At 45.5% G+C, this 19,372-nt stretch overlaps 1 protein-coding gene across 3 annotated transcripts in view; it reads right to left on the bottom strand.

Moving 5' to 3' along the window:
* Window positions 1–19,372, bottom strand: part of Sgsm3 (small G protein signaling modulator 3) — a 31,069-nt gene that overhangs the window by 3,180 nt on the left and 8,517 nt on the right. For 2 of the 3 annotated variants that reach the window (XM_031349979.1, XM_031349996.1), the window contains exons 2-10: window positions 5,936–6,040; window positions 5,125–5,210; window positions 4,720–4,786; window positions 2,452–2,657; window positions 2,254–2,361; window positions 1,527–1,670; window positions 1,041–1,236; window positions 629–774; window positions 166–390 (exon numbers count right to left, since the gene is read on the bottom strand). In XM_031349979.1, coding sequence (XP_031205839.1) covers window positions 166–390; window positions 629–774; window positions 1,041–1,236; window positions 1,527–1,670; window positions 2,254–2,361; window positions 2,452–2,657; window positions 4,720–4,786; window positions 5,125–5,210; window positions 5,936–5,984 — 1,227 coding nt within the window. In that variant the 5' untranslated portion in view covers window positions 5,985–6,040. The remainder of the gene's footprint in view (window positions 1–165; window positions 391–628; window positions 775–1,040; window positions 1,237–1,526; window positions 1,671–2,253; window positions 2,362–2,451; window positions 2,658–4,719; window positions 4,787–5,124; window positions 5,211–5,935; window positions 6,041–19,372) is intronic. The other variant, XM_031349986.1, reaches the window with a different exon arrangement.

Genomic DNA, 19,372 nt, shown 5'->3' with positions numbered 1-19,372 from the left:
CACCCCCTAGTGGCCATCCGATGGTCTAACTGGGCCTTTGTAGGCAGATGCAGAGCCCATGGGATAGACAGAGGCTCAGCCAGTCTGTCCCCCACACCCCCTCAATCTGGGCTCCCTTGAGAACTCCATGATTTGGCAAAGACAGGGCCTCCCTACTCAGCCCACCTGAGAAAGGTTGGTGGTGGTGCTTGTCCCCAGGGTCTGGCCTTGGTCTGCAATAATGTAGGCTAGATGCTTGCGGCGCTGGGTCTCCACGGCCACATCAGTGAGGGAGCCAGCTAGCCGCATGGCCTCCCCCAGCAGTAGCTCTGCATCGTCCATCTGTGCAGGAATGTCTGACAGCGTGTTGAAGATGGAAGCTGAGTTCTCTGACTGTATCAGCTCTTCTTCCTGGAGTGGGAGAGTGGCACTGGCACCCTCCTCAGAAACCTGTGCCCTTTAGCACTCCTGGGAAGGTCCCCCAGCACACCCGCACCCAAGGCTTCTCTCAGGCAACACTATGTTGAAGATTAGACTACTGCAGTGTCTCCAGAGGATGACACCAGGGCTACCATATTTGGTACATGCTTTCCTGTTCTGTCTAGAAGCTAGGTAGCCCTGAACAGTGGACAGGAGACTCTGCAAGCACCTTAAGGCGCAGCATGCCCAGTGTAGTCTGGAACAACACCAGGGAGCCCTCGTAGAAAAACAGGTCCCAGATGCGCAGCAGCAGTCTGATGTGCACCACGCTGGCGAAGGCCGTGAGGAACCAGTGTAGTGTGATCAGAGACAACTCTGCCAATAGACACCAAAGACGCCTGTAGGAACAGTCTGGGCAAGTATGGCCCAGCTCCCAAAAAGCAGCAGAGGGGAGGGGAGGGGAGGAGAAGGAATGGGAAGGGAAGGAGTCAGAATGCAAAAGACAAAAGCAACATAAACCACATGAGCCTCTGCCTGCAGCCTGGCCATCAGCCTCTGCTGCCTCAAAACCTCAGAGCTCAGAGTTGGCACTACCATCTTGGGATCCCTGGACCTTGGGGAAGAAGGCAGCCAGGTCTCACCAATGTCATGCTCCTGCAACAGCTTGTCTAAGCGAGGCAGATACTGGACAATCAGTTGGCGCAGGACCCGCTGGTCAGTCTGGACACCCAGCAGGGTAGTGCTGAAGTAGGAGGCAGGCAGCAGGTCCTCAATAATGGCACACATCATCCAGAAGGCATCCTCCTCCTCTAGGAATAGCAGGAGACAGGCAGCCACCTAGCCAGAGAGGGGACATGGGACTTCTACCCAGATATTCACGTGAATCAGAAAAGAGGCCCCATTCTAGGATAGATATTCAGGAAAGGCTCTTGGGGACACCTCCTGAAGGCACACCTCTTCAGGAGAGTTGAGAGGGCCCCTAGGAAGAAAACAAAGATCCCATGGCCCTTCTTGGGGACTCCCAGGTCAATCCCTGCCTCCCACCCTTATAGCACCTTAAGGGAAAACATGCCCCAGAAGAGGCCTGGAGAAGAACCTGGTATACCAGTTGCCTCCAGGCTGCTCACCATGCCTGTGCCCTGGCAGTAGCCAATCTCTGGGTAGAGCCAGGCCAGTGCTCGGAGGACTCTGCGCAGGCGAGGAACCCCGATGCTGTTCACATTGGCAAAGCAGGCGTTGCTGGGCATGGTACGGAGCAGGTCCTTTTCGATCTGTCAGATCCCCACACCACCCCAAAAGACTTTGTTTGATGCAACTGTAGACTGATGCCCATGCAATAAGATAGAGAAACTGTAGGTGGCTTGCTTCTATCCCATACCAAAGCTAACTATCCCTTCTCCAGGATTAGAGCCCATCAAGTATAAAATTGAACCCACACCAGCCACCTGGGAACCCCTTTTCTGATTCACATGCATATTTGGATAGCCCATGTCCCCTCTCTGGCTAGGTGGCTGCCTGTCTCCTGCTACTCCTGGAGGAGGAGAATGCCTTCTGGATGATGTGTGCCATTACTGAGGACCTGCTGCCTGCCTCCTACTTCAGCACCCACATCTGTATTTAAAATTTCTTGCTCTTCCTCATGTGGAGCCATCTCCATGTCCTTCCCATACTCTGGGACCTTTAGATAACTCTCCCTGCAGCCCTGAAGGACCTGGAAAGAAGCAAGTTTACTCTAGGCCATATTCACAAGTAACAGGGCTACCCACCCTGCCAAGGAGACTAACAAGGGGAAGTCTCAGAGGTGACAGACTCTGCCCAGCACTTCCTCCTGACTGGCTGGCTGCCCCATGTTACCTGTTTGGCAGCAATGGTCTCATCATTGGAGCTGTTCTTTACAATCTCACGGTAGGACAACTCAGAGTTCCTCTTCTTCTGTAGCGCCCCAGAGAGCCGCATCCACAACTGGAGGGAGAAGCCATGTAGCAGTTTCTCTTGGGACAGACCAGGGCACTTGCAACCCCCAGAAGACCCTTGTCTTTGTGGCCATCTTACCTGTGGCCTCATGCCATGTGGGATGCCAGCCAGCACTAGGGAACGGAGTTTCTCAGAGCGGGGGAGGGAGACTGCTATCTTGTCCCAGGTGAGATCCCCAACATCATGGTTGTGGGTAAACTCCAGGTGAGCTTGCCAACGTAGCCTCTGTGGGGGGTCCTCTACCAGGGGTGAACCTGTCATCTGGCTGCATCCAGGCTCAGAACCTTCCAACAAGAGAGCAGAGGAAGGAGGAAAACATGTTCCTTACCCCACACTCTGCACAGCAGCCCCGTCTGCCCTGATGCGTTCACTTAGGGCTGTCTCGAGGCCTGGAAGCTCTAGCTACACATTCTTAGTGGCAAGGGAGAACCAAGCAGACCCTCTTCTCAAAGCAGCCCGACCCAGAAACCAGGTCTCCACTCTCCAGAGGCTCTGGATACCAAATTCAATCCATTGTAATGGGGTTCCTGGACTTTTTCTTTTCTTTTAAATTATATTTACTTCGTGTGTGTAGGACATGTCAGGTCATGTTACTGTCGGAAATGTCTAATGCTTCCCCACCCCATCTCAGGCTCAAAACTGAAGGCTTCCCAGGCTCCATCCTCACGTCACCCCCTCCCTTCTTACCCCATCCACTCCATTTCTCCCCAACAAGCCCATTCACTCCTTGGAACCTCTGCCCATCATTGCTCTTCCCGTTATACTTCCCTCCTCCCACCAAGTCTGCACTCAGTCTTCCCATGTGGGGAGCCTCACTTAACTCCCTATGTGTAACGATTTCACCTCCCTCTTTGCTATCAATGGAATGGTCTTCACAAGTCTTCTTGCCCCCAGCATGCTCTACTTCTGCTTGATTACAGCCTGCCTCTCCACCAGAATGGGAACTCTGTGCTCAAGACCATCTTTGGGAACATAAATGAGAAGAAAGGACAAGGCACCGTAGCCTTGTGAACCCCGTGAACACATGAGGACAAAGTCTGTGGCCAGCAAACAATCTGTGTGGTGAGGCTCAACCCCAGAGCCTCCTTGGCACTCATCCTAAGCCAAGCCCTTGTCCAAGCTAGCCCTAAAAACCTCAACCTTGTCAGCATCACACAGAGAAAATGCCCAAGTCCTAAGTGTGCATTTTGATGAACACTTGTCAAAACACTGCCTGCACGTTTGTGAACACTCTCAAGCCTAAACTTGGTGACATTCTAGAAAGTCCCGTGTCCCTCTCAACCTTAGCATTTAAGTTCCATCTTCTTGCAAATTAGAAGACCAAAGAAAACTAATGCCTGAATTGGAAATCCAAGTGAAGTTGGGTGCTTGAGCTATGGAACTGCTCCTGCTCTTCCTGAGGCCAGGCTGTCAGTGCTGGCCAATGGTCTGCCCAATAAGCACCTAGGCAGATGCTCTCTTAGAGAGAAATGGCTCTGCCGAGAATGGTAACACACACGTTTAATCCAGCAACCAGAGGCAGAGGCAGAGGCAGAGGCAGATGGGTCTCTGTGAGTTCAAGGCCAGCCTGGTCTGCATAGTGAGTTCCAGGACAGCCAGGACTCTGTACAAAGACCCTGTCTTAAAAAAGAAAAGAAAAAAAAGGCTACAAAAACACCAGTAACTGTTGTAATATGATACTGTACAGCCATTAAAAGTGTGTTTTTTAAGCATCTTAAGTAACATAGGAAATGTTCCTGGTGTAACAGTAATGTTTCGCAGTGTCAGGAAAGATCACCTCACACAGCAGCAGCTTCCTCAAAGCATGGGCTATAGGTTTGTTTGTTGTCATTTTTTAAATATGCCTCCTCCAAGAGAGGGTTTCTCTGTGTGGTCCTGACTGTCCTCGAACACGTTCTTCATTTTCTTTTAATTCTCATCCCTTCTGCACTGTTTAACTTTTCTACAATATAAATAACTGATTGTTTTCTAAAGATCAATAAAATGCCTAAAATAAAGATCAGTAGTTAAAAACAAAACAAAACAAAACAAAACAGGTCCACACTTTAATACCAGCACTGGGAGGCAGAGGCAGGCAGATCTCTGAGTTCGAGGCCAGCCTGGTCTACAGAGCGAGTTCCAGGATAGCCAGAGCTACACAGAGAAACCCTGTCTTTAAAGAGCAAAACAAAAAACTTAGAAGTTCCCATAAACTTACATCACCTTCAGATATATTCTGTCCTTAAGTCCTGAAGTGACACCTTCCAGACCTCAGAAGTCACAGACAGAGGAATGCAAGGCATGGGGCCAGAACTTCCCCAAGGACTTCAGCAAGCTCACACACACAAGCGGCTCCATCTTACTCACCTTCCTTGTCCACACGGAAACCAAACTCATCATAGCAGAACTCTGGCTGCTCTGAGGACTCTTCCTTCTAGAACCAGAGTGAGGAAGAAAGCTTGTCTATGCCCTGCTGTGAAGCAGTTCCAAAAGATGACACTCACATGCTGACTGCTAAAACCCACCCTGAGTAAGGCTACCCTTCTATGATGCCTTCTCTGGCTATCATTCAACTACAAGGGCTGACTGGTCAGTCAGTTCTCCCATGTCTCTCACAAACCCAAGAAACTACGATGTTATCTCAAGTACTGAGTCATGACCTGTGTGAACATGGAGTGGGTCATGCATTCCAAGAATACTTGCAAAGGTAAATCTCTTCACAAAAGGCATAGCAGCACGGCAGGCTGGTCCTGGCTATGCTAACTGTCATACCTGTGAGTATTTTGCCAGGATCTCCTGGGGCCATATGCTTGGAGTCAGGGCAGAGAAAGGGCCACTGGCAGAAGGAATGTGGTTTCCTACAAAGACCAGAGAGAACAATAATCAAGAAAAACAGAAACACCAGGCAAGATAGCAGCAGACACCTTTAATCCCAGCAGAGGCACACATATTTGAGTTTGAGGCCAGCCCGGTCTATGTAGTGAGTTCTGATTCCAAGCTAGCCAGGAATACATAGTAAGATCCTATTTCATAAAATGAATGAATGAATGGATGAATGAATAAATGAATGAATGAATGAAAGAAAGAAAGAAAATGTGGAGGCACCATTGGGGTGAGATATCCCTCTCTTATCCAAGGGAATCAGCATGTAAAAGATTGTACAGAGTGGGCCGAGGAGGCTGGTGGAGAACTAAAAATGAGCACTATGGAAAACCAACAGCATGTCCAGCACATAAAGGCAGATTCTTTTTCTCCTTCTCTGCCACAGTGGGAGGGTTTGCAGGCCAGAGGAGCAGGGAGCCAGAGGAGCAGGGAGCCAGAGGAGCAGGGAGCCAGAGGCTTCAATAGAGAAGGCAGCGCCAGTCATTGACCCAGAGCCCAAAGCCTCCCCCCCCTTTTCTACTTCTCTCATCTACAGATTCTCTTCAGTAGTTTGGGTTGTTTTCTGAGAAAAGGCCTCATAGCCCAGGCTGCCCTAAGACCTGCTAGGTGCTGAGGCTCTGCCTCAGTGGAAGGCTGATTATGAAATCACAAGTCAACTCCACTCCTGGGCTCCTGGTGAGTATGCAGGCCTTGTTCCCACCTGACATCGTGTGCTGTGGACGATGGCAGGACTTGAGAGATCTAGGCATAGATGGTCATCACTGGCATCTCTGACTGTCATGAGGCTCCTCAGGCTTCATCTGCCCTGTCAGAAAAGCAAAGGAGAGGTCATTCTATACCACTCCTCTTCTGGAAGATTATTTTTTAATGAGAGAAAAAAACTAAGCCCTACCATCAGTTTCCCAGAGCCTCATTGGTGAGTGGATTGGGTTTTCGTTTTTTTGTTTTTTTTTCAAAGATTATTTATTATTATACATAAGTACACTGTAGCTGTCTTCAGATGTGCCAGAAGAGGGTGTCAGAACTCATTACAAGTGGTTGTGAGCCACCACGTGGTTGCTGGGATTTGAACTCAGGACCTTCGGAAGAGCAGTCAGTGCTCTTACTCGCTGAGCCATCTCGCCAGCCCCTGTTTTGTTTTTTTATTGTTGGTGGTATGGTAGTGGTGGTACTGGATGTTGAACAGCCTTTATATACCATATTCCCATTCTATAAACTAATATAAAATTCTCTCATTATTTTCACTGTCTTGTTTCTTCTTTTCTGTCCTGTTTGTTTGTTTGTTTGTTTTTAAAGACTCAACAGTAAAAAGACTGAACAGTAAAGACACAAAAAGCCCAATTTAAAAATAGGTAAGCGGGATTGGAGAGATGGCTCAGTGGTTAAGAGAACTGGCTGCTCTTCCACAATTTCCAGCACCAACACCGCAGCTCACAGCTGGTCATAACTCTAGTTCTGGATCTAAGACCTTCTTCTAGCCTCTGAGGGCATTGTACAAATGTGATGCAGAGACAAATATGCAGGCAAAACATTCACAAACAGATAAATTTAAAAGATGTTTAAATATACATTTCTCCAAATAAGAGAGAAATGACCAATAGCAGGTGAAAGAGTATCATCAGCCACAGGGAAATGTAAACTGTGAAGTCCAACCACTCCAGAGCCATGAGAGGAGCTATGCTCAAACGAAAGCCAGAGTGCTGGAGAGAGAACTCAGCTGGTAAACGCTTGCCTTGCACACATGAAACTCTTCAGTCTGAACTTGTCACTCAGCAAACAGTGACTGAGCACTGAGCCAGGCAGCCCAACAGTGAATAAGGTCAGGCTGTTGCATTGTAGTAGAAAATTAGATAAGAGACAAGATGAGATGGGGTTGTGAGTATCATAGAAGGGCATTCTGTATACAGGCGCAGAGATACTGTTTACAACCCCAATACTGTATGAGACTAAGTGTGGCAGTGCACACCTGTAATCCCAGCACTAGGATGAAGAAAAGTCACAAGTTCAAGAGAATCCATGGCTACATGAGACCTTGTCTGAGAAAACATTTTTTAAAAATTAAGGGCTGGAACGATGGCTCAGCAGCTAAGAGCCTCTTTCAGAGGACCTGAATTAAATTCCCAGCACTCCTATCAGGCAGTTCACAACTGTCAGTAACTGCAGCTCCAGGGGATCCAATCACTTCTTCTGGACCCAAAGGCACTTACATGTACACATACATACATATACACATGATTTCAATTTTTTTCTTTCAAAAAAATGTTAGCAAGAATATGGAGAAATCAACTAGGCACATCCCAACAGAGGCAGGTGGATCTTTGTGAGTTAGACCCTGTCAGAAAAAGAAAAAGGAAGGTTGGGGAAGAGGGGGGATAAAATATGGCAGAGCAAAAACATGGAGGAAAAGAGGTTGTTTGAAGTGGAGGAAATGACATCTGCTGGAGGGCAGAAGGCTGGAAGAAAACCCCTTCTCACCAGCCTCCTACTCACTTGTCACTCAGCAAACAGTGACTGAGCACTGAGCCAGGCAGCCCAACAGTGAATAAGGTCAGGCTGTTGCATTGTAGTAGAAAATTAGATAAGAGACAAGATGAGATGGGATTGTGAGTATCAGAGAAGGGCATTCTGAATCAAAAGAGCCTTTGAAAGCTGAAGTCTGAGCAAGGGCCAGCGAGAGGCTAGAGATCAAGGCCTTCACTGAGGGAGGGATCCAGGTGCAGGGAGCAGCCAGTGAGCTCAGGGCCTGGGGTGCAGTGGGAGAACAGAGTGGGAGGAAGCAACAGCAGATGCCAAGGGCACCTCACCCTGCTTACCCTGAAGACAGGCCTTTGACCTCTATGCTCAGACAGTAAAGAAATCCACAGATTTTGAACAGCCACAAAGCAAAATCTACTAGGACTGAACAATATCTTCAGGTGCCCAGAAATCTATGGAGACTTGAGGGCTGGAGCAGATGCCCAGGGTAGGAGAGGATGTGGGTTTTGCCTGGGTGCAAGCCCTGAGAATTGGTCAGACTGTGCACACATTTTTAAAGGCTGAGATTGCTATTTCGCTTGTGTTGCATTTGTGGACACATGTACTTAGGGCTGTCCTTAAGTCTCCCAGATGTGTGCTGAGCTGGACAGGCAGGGTTTCAGCTTCTGGTTGCTATGGGAATTTCCCTGAGCGTACCCATCTGGGAACTGACAGATGGAACCTAAGCAGTTAGTCTCCACTTGGTGACCTGGCCTGTGGCTGCCCTCCTCTTGTCTTTTTAAAAGAAACCTTTAGATGCATCATTGCTGCAGCCACTTCTGAGTCGCTCTGAAGAAACTGTAACAATTAAATGCACAAGCTTAAAAGAGCCAGTTCTGTTGCTGTGTGTCCCTCCCTAGTTTACCAAATCCCACAATTTCCTGTTAGACAAATGTTGCCACTGTATACAGGCACAGAGATACTGTTTACTTCCTGTGGTCTCCTGACACAGACTGAAGGGACATATACCCCTGACAGGGCAGCAAGGTTATCACCACACAGGTGGCTTTTTCCAGACATCTTCCAGGAAACACAAAAGCTGAACCAATATATAGGCAAAAACATTGATTTGTGGTGGGACCTAAGAGCCTAAAGACCACTTTTTTCTAGGACTGAAAAGAGATGACTCTGAAAGCTATAGATAACAGATAGCCTAGTGAGAGTGGCTCAGAGCTGGGAAAATCTGAGAATGGCTAAAAGGAAGGAAGAAATTAGTATAGACACTGTAGATGCTTCTAGCACCTACATGGTCGCTCACAGCCACCTGTAACTCCAGTTCCAGGAGATCCAATCTCTTCATCTGACCTCCTTGGGCATGCATACATGCATGCAAAGACACTCATACACAAAAGTTTTGTTTGTTTGTTTGGTTGGTTTTGGTTTTTCGAGACAGGGTCTCTGTGTAGCCCTGACTGTCCTGGAACTCACTCTGTAGACCAGGCTAGCCTCAAACTCAGAAATCCACCTGTCTCTGCCTCCCAAACGCTGTTAAAGGTGTGCGCCACCACTGCCCGGCAAAAGTTTTGTTTTGAGACAGGGTTTCTCTGTATAACAGTCCTGGAATTCACTTTGTAGACCAGGCTGGCCTTGAATTTACAAAGATCCTCATGCCTCTGCCTCCCAAGTTCTGGGATTAAAGGAGTGCATTCCTAATCATCTCTGATGTCTTGCAGACAGCTTGGTCTGCAAAGTGAGTTCCAGAGTCAGCCAGGGCCACACAGAAAAACCCTCTGAAAAAAAAAGAACAAAACAGAAAGAGAGAGAAGGGGGGGAGTGGGAGGGAGGGGGAAAAGAGAGGGAGAGAGAAGGAGAAAGAGAAAAAGAGAAGAGGGCCAAGTGGGGAGAGAGGGAGAGGGAAACGGAGATGGAGAGGGAGAGAGAGAGATGACTAGACCTATGAGAGGGAGGAGAGGAGGAGGAAAGGGAAGGAGGAATTAGGTCAGGCACAGTGCCCACACCTAAACAGCAGCATTCAGGGAGCAGAAGCAGGGGATTGCAAATTTAAGATCAGCCTGTCTATATAATGGGATCCTGGCTCAAAACAAACAAAAGGTGATTAGGCCATGAAGGCCATATATTGGCCTTGGGTTTGTTGTGTTTTATGTTTTAAAATCTGGACTATGTTGCCCAGGCTGGTCTTAAACTTCTGGATTCAAGTGATCTTTCTTCCATCTCAGCTTAAAATGCTGGAACTATAGATATATGCCACTATGCCCAGCTTGGGTTTGATCTCTTATATTATTTTCTTTGGAAGTATTTGGGACTACAACTTCTTGAGGTTTCACACTTTTTCAGAATTTAGAAAATCTAAGTAGTATCCCTAATTGGAAAATCTGAAACTTCATTTTTTTTTTAATACTTATTTGACACAAGGTCTCTACATAGCCCTGTTGGTCCTGAAATTTGCTATGTAGATTAGGCTGACCTTGACCTCACAGAGATCTGCCTGTTTCTCCTTATGCTGAAATTAAAGGCATGTGCCACCATGTCTGGCCTGAAACTTTTTAAGCATCAGAAACACTCAAAAACACTTAAGAGCTCTTGCTGACTTTCCAGGGGACCCAGGTTCAATTCCCAGCACTCACATGTAGCTCACAACTGTTTGTTAACTCCAGTTCCAGGAAATCCAATGCCCTCTTCTGTCCTCTTAGAGTACTTCATGAATATAGTACAAAGATATACATTTGGCAAAGCACCCATATACGTAAGACAATAACTTAAAATTTAAAAATATTTAAAGATCTATCTTTTTATGTGTATGGGCATTTGCCTACATGTATGTATGTGTACCTTATGTGTCTCTGGTACTAAGGAGATCAGATGGGTTCAGGTTCTCTGGCACTGGAGTTTTAGGTAGTTGTAAGCAATCATGTAGGATGCTGGGATTTGAATCTGAGTCCTCTACAAGAGCAACAAGTGCTCTCAACCACCAAGATATCTCTGCAGCCCCAAATAATAATTAAAATTTAATGCTCAGTGTGGTGGTACAGGGCTTTAATCCCCACATTCAGGAGGCAGAAGCAGGTAGATCTCAACAAGTTTGAGGCCAGCCTGGCCTGCACAGCAAGTTCCAGCCAGGACTTCATAGGAAGACCCTATCTCCAAAGTATTTATTTAACTAATTAGGGCTAATGTTATAGTATATGCACTGTAATCAGAAATAATTACAACTTACTAATTACACTGGGATAGGAGAGGTGTGGGTCTTTAAGCTCTTCTTCCTGGTGACAAGTCTACTTACTACTTGACACCTCAAATTTCCTTCTTTGGGGATTTAATGTTTATGCAAAACCAAGTGGAGAAAAAGTGAAGGGGAGGAGGAGATAAAGTGCAAATAGCTGTCTGTAACTGTGAAAAGGACCCCTTTCCCTCTCAGTTGTAGGTAACACTTTACTAACACAGCACAGCTTGAATTTGACATCTTAGCAACCTAGGAAAAACGAGCTCCTAAAACTGCTAAACGGTACAGCAGTCACTCTTCAAGTTATTGCAGGAAGGCCCCCAACCCCGACAGTCTAAGTAACCAGTGGAAAATGAACAGTGATGCCTTCGAACTAGAGCTGACAAGCCCCAGGTTTATTCTGTAAAGGCTGGACAAAATCCCCAGGTACCCCAGCTCTCACATGGGGCTGCAGATGATTCCCATCATGCTGAAATGAAATAGCGAAAGGCATAAAAGCAGCCTACAGGAAAAAAGATGCTTACCAAAGACATGAGCAAAGCATAGCCATCTGCAAAATACACTCCTAGGGGAAAAGATGCCATTTTCAAACCTATTTTTCACAATGCTTCTCTGTCTCCTGAGTTCTGTGCAAATGCCCACAGGACCATCTTATCCATTAGCAACACAGTAAGAAGTAAACATAAATGAAAAACTGAAGATACAGGTACTAGACAAATGAGCTCTCAGGTAAGATGTGGGAGGAGGCAAGACAACTGGCTACATGGCCATAAGACTTTGTCATAAAAATAAGTAAATAAAAGTCTCAATATTATAAACAACCACTGGGTTCATTATATATGACAGGGGAAATTCTGGACTCCTTTGAATTTTTGTTTATTTTGTTTTTGTTTTGTTTTTTTGAGGCAGGATCTCACTATGTGGCCCTGGCTGATCTGGAGGAGCTTACTCTGTAGACCAGGCTGACCTCAAACACACAGAGATCCCCCTGCCTCGGCCTCCTAAATACTGGGATAAAAGATGTCTACCACCATGCTTAGAGCCTTTGAACTTTTTTTTTTTGGTTTTTCAAGACAGTATAGCCCTGGCTGTCCTGGAACTCACTCTGTAGACCAAGCAGGTCTCCAACTCAGAAATCCACCTGCCTCTGCCTCCCAAGTGCTGGGATTAAAGGCATGCACCACCTCTGCCCGGCACCTTTGAACATTTTAATAGCACATTAAAGCAACACAAAATAATTCTGGAGCTGAGGGCTGGAAAGATGGCTCAGTGATTAAGAGCCCTGGCTGCTCTTCAAGGGGACCTGGGTTCAAGTCCCAGCATCCACATGGCAGCTCACAGCTATGAGCTCACAAACTCCAATCCTTTCTGTTTTTACAGAGGGGACCAAGGACCCACATGGCTACACAACTATCTGTTGTGTAATTCTAGTCCCAAGGGACCTGATAACCTGATAGACCACACTTCCCATCCACCCCCACTTTTTTAAAGGGAGAGATGCTGGGATCAGATGTAGGGCATTGTGTATGTTAAGCGGGAACTCTGGCAGAGAGCACACTCCATACCCAACCCCGACGTTCCTCTCTTACATGCTCAGCTTATTTCATACACAAACACACAGAGATCACAGACATCCTAAACCACATGTGGTGACACACATTTGTGAAATTCCAGTACTTGGGAGGTAGAGGCAGGAGAATTAGGAGCACAAGGCTAATCTTGGCTACAGAGTACCAGTTTTGAGGTCAGCCTGAGCTATACAACCTTGTTTCAAAACTACAAAACAAACTTTCTCTACTAAACATCAGTATGTTAAGTACTGCTCATATGGTCAATAATTCACTGATCTATTCATCTCCCAATGGACATTTAAATACCAATGGCAATTTTTGCAATAAAAAACACTGTAAAGCCAGGCAGTGGTGGTACACACCTTTAATCCCAGCACTTGGGAGGCAGAGGCAGGAGAATTTCTGAGTTCGAGGCCAGCCTGGGGTAGAGAGTGAGTTCCAGGACAGCCAGGGTGATCCAGAAAAACCCTGTTTCAAAAAAACCAAAAAAAAAACCAACAACAACAACAAAAAAAACGAGGAACAGTCTAGATCAAGTTGACCTGTGGCCATCACTGTGAGAAATTTCACTTGGGTTCATTAAGGTGTCTCAATATATGAGGTGGAAATAATAATCAAGGAGACCTGATGGGCCTCCACACATGCGTACCTGCACATGCATACACACATATGTACACTACACAAAGATACATACACAAAAAAGAAAAAAAAATGAAAACTATCTCTCTGAGCCATCTCTTCAGTCCCTAAGGCTATCCTTTTTTTTTTAATTTTTTTTTTATTTTTATTTTTTCAAGACAGGGTTTCTCTGTATAGTCCTGGCTGTCCTGGAGCTTACTTTGTAGACCAGGCTGGCCTCGAACTCAGAAATCCGCCTGCCTCTGCCTCCCAAGTGCTGGGATTAAAACCAGGGATTGGAAAGATGCTTCAAGTGTTAAGGAGTACCGGCTGCTTTTCTAGAGAACCTGGGTTTGATTCCTATAGCCCACATGACAGCTCACAGCCATCTGTAAACTTCTGTTCCAGGGAATCCAATGCCCTCTTGAACCTCTGAGGACACCAGATATGCACAAGGCACATAGAAATAAAAGCAGAGCTGGGCGGTGGTGCACGCCTTTAATCCCAGCACTTGGGAGGCAGAGGCAAGTGGATTTCTTTTTTTTTTTTTAAAGATTTATTTATTTATTTATTTTATGTGTATGAGTACACTGTAGCTGTACAGATAGCCCTGAGCCATCATGTGGCTGCTGGGAATTGAACTCAGGACGGCCCCACTAGCTCTGGCCCTGCTCTTACCCGCTGAGCCATCTCCCCAGCCCCAGCAAGCAGATTTCTGAGTTCGAGGCCAGCCTGGTCTACAGAGTGAGTTCCAGGACAGCCAGGGCTACACAGAAAAACCCTGTCTCGAAAAACCAGAAAAAAGAAAGAAAGAGAAAGAGAGAGAGGGAGGGAGGAAGGAAGGAAGGAAGGAAGGAAGGAAGGAAGGAAGGAAGGAAGGAAGGAAGAAAAGGGCTGGAGAGATGGCTCAGCAGTTAAGAGCACTGACTGTTCTTCCAGAGGTCCTGAGTTCAAATCTCAGCAACCACATGATGGCTCACAACCATCTGTATAGCTACAATGTACTCATATATATGAAATAAATAATTTTTTTTTGTTTTTTTGTTTTTTTTTTTTTGAGACAGGGTTTCTCTGTATAGCCCTGGCTGTCTTGAAACTCACTCTGTAGACAAGGCTGGCCTCAAACTCAGAAATCTGCCTGCCTCTGCCTCCCAAGTGCTGGGATTAAAGGCGTGCACCACCACTGCCCAGCTAAAAAAATCTTTTTTTTTTTAAGATGAACTTTTTTTAAAAGATTTATTTATTTATTATATATAAGTACACTGTAGCTGTCTTCAGGGTATCAGATCTCATTACAGATGGTTGTGAGCCACCATGTGGTTGCTGGAATTTGAACTCAGGACCTTCAGAAGAGCAGTCTGCTCTTAACCGCTGAGCTATCTCTCCAGCCCCCAATAAATCTTTAAAAAAAATAAAAAGATCTGATGCCCTCTTCTGGTGTGTCTGAAGACAGCATAAATAAATAAATAAATAAATAAATAAATAAATATTAAAAAACAAAAAATATAAAATAAAAATAATTTTAAAATTAAAATATCAAAAGGCGAGCCTTGGAAAGTAGCCTTAATCAGTAAGGCACTTCAGTGTAAGCACCAGGCCTGAGCTTAGATTCCCAGAGCCTGTATAAAACCATACAAAAGCACCTCTCTGTCACCCATACAAAAGCACCTCTCTGTCACCCCATAGGCTTTCCTAGCTTCTTGAAGCTGCTTTTTTCTTTTCCTTTTATTTTCTTGGTTTTTCAAGACAGGGTTTCTCTGTGTACCCCTGGCTGTCCTAGAACTCCATCTGTGGGCATGGCTAGCTTTGAACTCACACAGATCCACCCGCCTCTGACCCCGGGGAGTATATGCCACCATGCCTAGCTGAAACTATTTTTTCTTAGAACCTGATGCTAAAAAGAAGCCAATATTTCCTGTCATCAACATCATTACCAATCATCCTGGGAGAACCTCTGCTTTGTCCTCCTACTCTTTATACCTTTTTGCTTTTCTTCAAAACACAAAACCAAAAAATGTTAAATTGCTGGGCATGGTAGCATACACCTTCAATTCCAGCACCCAGGGTCAGCTGAGGCCAGCCTGGTCTACATAGTGAGTTTTAGGATAGCCAGGGTGATGTAGAGAGATCCTGTCCAGGGGCAGCGGGTGTGTGTGTGTGTAAGTTTGTTGACTTGACTTACACTAGATGACCTAATGGCCCTGCTGCCTACCTGGCTCTCATGCACTGGGGCGTCTGCCGTAGTCTATTTCCCCAGACACTGGAGCCTGTTTCCATCCTCTCAGAGCATGGCGCTTAATGAAGCCTTGATATAGGGACCATTCCTGCTAACCTTCTAGAACTGGTCCTCTCCCAAACACCCCTCTAACCCTTACTGAAACATGGTTATTCCATCGCCTTTTACATCCCCCAGTGTGGACATCTGAGGTAATCCCCTGCTTCTCAGTAGAGCCTCCCATAACAACCAGCACCAGCAGAATAGCAAAGCAACCTCCTCACGCACTTCCCCTCCAGTTCCTGCTCCAACAGGTTTGCGACTGGGGCTACTGTCCCTTCCTTAAGTCAATATTTCCTCTGTGATCAGGGATAGAATGTTCTTTTAGGCCAGAGAGGTGTGGCGATATAATATAGAACACACACTGGGCAAACACAGACGAGGCAAAGAGGAACCTCCCATGGAGCAGCATGCCAAGGAACAGGCTGCCACTTCCTGCTCAGCAGCCAAGAGAAATGCAGCCCTCCTGTGAGAACCAGCTCAGCTCCCAACCATCATGCCTCTAAGGCCTTCCAATCCCTCCAAGGATCATTCCTCTAACCTGGAACTCACTCTGTAGACCAGGCTGGCCTCAACATTCCTCTCACATTTACAGCTTGATAGTATCCAGCTGGTAGTGAGGGGTGTCAAAGCAAGGTTACCTGCACAGCCCATCTATTCTACCACTAAGGGAGTGAAAAATAAAATGTGTTGTCTACCTGAAACTCAACATTCAGACAGCCCAAAAAAGAAGCTGGGAGTTTTTGAGGAAAATAAAGTTCCTTGATGACTGACTAGGAAAAAGTCCACTGAGAAATCTTTATTTTAAATTTATAGTAAGACAGGGGTCTGGTAATGTATGATCCCAATACCACAGAGAAATAGTCTATGGTGGCATAAACTGGCAATAACCCCAGTGCTCTAGAGGTGGGGGGGCAGAAAGATCAGAAATTCAAGGTCATCTTCGGCTCTTTTTTTTTTTTTAATATTTATTTATTGTCTGTATATGAGTACACTGTAGCTGTCTTCAGACACACCAGGAAAGGGTATCAGATCCCATTACAGATGGTTGTGAGCCACCATGTGGGCACTGGGAATTGAACTCAGGACCTTTGGAAGAGCAATCGGTGCTCTTAACCACTGAAGTAGTTAGGGTCACTACTGCTGTGATGGATCACCATGACCAAAGCAACGTGGGAAGGAAAGGGCTTATTTCTCTTACACTTCCATATCATAATATATCACTGAAGAAAGCCAGGGCAGAAATTCAAACAGGGCAGGAGGCAGGAGCCCTGGCTGTCCTGCAACTCATTATATAGACCAGGTAGACCTCAAACTCACAGAAATCCTCAGTGAGATTCTACCCCAACCCTCCAAAAAGCAAGATTTAGTCATCACTGTCCTACTAAGCTACAAATCATCTCACACCACAGGCCACACTGCTATTTCTAACTTTTCTTTGGGTATCTCACAATACATCTATTTTTAGCCCATCTCCAAACAATTCCTTCTTAATATCCTATTTTCTTCTAAGATATTTAGATTTTAAGGTTTAAGGTAATTTTCAGGTCTTATCTTTCTTTTACTCCCACATTGAGTTATCTGGAGAGTTTACCATTTTTGCAGCTAGAACACCACTAGCATCCTGTTCCCAATGCCTTAGTCCATACAATCACTACCACATTCCTGGTCCACCGTGCATAGCTCCTAACAGGCCTTTGTGCCTCCAGATTGTCTTCTATTCAAACGAGGAACAGATCATCAATCTGTCTAGCAGCATAGTCTAACAGTCAGCCTAGTCCTGAACTCCCAGTTACTCAGGAGGCTGAAGTAGAAGGATGACACTTTCAAGGCTGCCTGGACTACAAGGCTAGTTTGGACTATTGAACAGTCTCAAAATAAAAAGCCAAAAACAAACAAACACAAACAAAAACCAAAAAAGAAAAAAGAAGAAAGAAAAACCTTGGAGATAGAGCTCAATGGTAAATGGTAGAGCACACGCCCAGCAAGCATGAGATCACAAGTTCCATCCCCCAGTATGGGGGTCTAGGGAAAGGAGGCGCTATGATCACATTACCAGCCCAGAAGCACAGCTCCCAACAGCACATAGGCTCCCAACCCAGCTTCAGCCAGAGGTCAATTTCGGGATGTTCAGTCCCTTCTCTGCCTCACTTTTAATTTTGTTATGTGTGTGTGTCTCTATGGGTGTATACCACATGTATATGGGTACCACAGAGCCCAGAAGAGGGTATCAGAGCCCCTGGAGTTGGAGTTACCAGGCAAGTGCTGGGAAACAAACTTAGATCCTCTGGAAGAACAAAAGGTGCTCCTAACTGTTGAGCCATCTCTCTAGCCTCTCAGACTTAGTTTTTTGAGATAGGCACTGTCAATGAAGCTTACCTTCGGCTAAATGGCTAGCCATCAAGCCCCAGGGATCTACCTGTCTCTGCTCCCTAAATGCTGGGGGTTTCAGATGTATGTCACCTGAGTGCTAAAGGTCCCAATCCTGTTCCTCATACTTGTGCAGCAAGCACTTGACCTGAAGCATCTTCCCAACCCCTAGCCCTGCCCCTTTACTTATTTTGTGCACAATCAAATAGAAGTCAGAGTTAACTTGTAGAAACTATTTCTCCCTTCTACTTACTACCTGTGGCCCAGGGACTGAACTCAGGCCATCAGACTTGGAGTCAAGTACCTATAATCCATTTTTGCATCAGTTTTTTTTGTTGTTGTTGTTTACTTATTTATTATATATAAGTACACTGTAGTTGTCTTCAGATACACCAGAAGAGGGCATCTGATCTCATTACAGATGGTTGTGAGCCACCATGTGGTTGCTGGGATTCGAACTCAGGACCTTCAGCAGAGCTGTCAGTGCTCTTAACCTCTGAGCCATCTCTCCAGCAGTTTTCTTAATGTATTTGTTTTATTTTATTTTATTTTATTTTATTTTATTTTATTTTATTTTATTTTATTTTATGTGTATGAGTGCTTTGCCTGCATGTATGTCTATATACTATGTGTGTGTCTAGTGCCCAAAGAGGTCTGAAGAGATTATCACATCCCCTGTAGCTGGAGTTACAGACAGTTACAAGCCATAACTTGGGCTGGTGAGATGGCTCAGCAGGTAAGAACACTGACTGCTCTTCTAAAGGTCATGAGTTCAAATCCCAGCAACCACATGGTGGCTCACAACCATCCATAATGAAATCTGACACCCTCTTCTATGTACTCATTTATAATAAAAAAAAAATCTTTTAAAAATTATTTTATAAGCCATAACTTGAGTGCTGGAAATCAAACCCTGGTCGTCTACAAGAGGAAAAAGTGGCCTAACCAATGAGCTCTCTCATCAGCCCTCCCTGCATCAGCTCTTATGTTTGTTCTGCCTCTCATTTCCACTTTTTTCCATTTTTTAGTACTCAACTCTAAATACCACTTCTGTGATGCTTTTCCTACTGCTTCCTGTCAACATCTCCTTACACTCACATAATGCCACATACAAACCACAGTCTAGGGGCTGCAAAGATGGTTCAGTGGTTCAGAACACTACTCCTCTTCCAGAGGTCCTGAGTTCAATTCCCAGCAACCACATGGTGGCTCATCTATAGTGGGAACCAATGCCATCTCCTATTGTGTCTGAAGACAATGACAGTGTATTCACAAACATAAAATAAATAAATAAATCTTAAAACAAACAAACACTCCACAGTCTATTTAGTGTATCTTTTCTAGTAGACTGAAGCTCTGTTAAGGCTAAATCCTTCAGCTTGTCAGACTTAAATTCAGGGTTTCCCAGACACTAAATTAGCTAACTGTTGTACTTAATGAAGCATCTACATGCATATTTTGAAGATTAGATAAAGAAATCCATATTTACCTTATTTAAACATGGTGCGGTGGAAGTAAGAAGCCTGGGTTTAATGCTATGTTCTGTCACTTAGCTGTGAGCCCTTTAGGCAAAACAATCTCTCATAACCTGTTTTTTTTTTTTTTTTT

The sequence above is a fragment of the Mastomys coucha genome, unplaced genomic scaffold (genome assembly GCF_008632895.1).
Source record: "Mastomys coucha isolate ucsf_1 unplaced genomic scaffold, UCSF_Mcou_1 pScaffold11, whole genome shotgun sequence".
NCBI lineage: Eukaryota > Metazoa > Chordata > Mammalia > Rodentia > Muridae > Mastomys > Mastomys coucha.
This window is presented reverse-complemented; position numbering and strand designations above follow the sequence as displayed.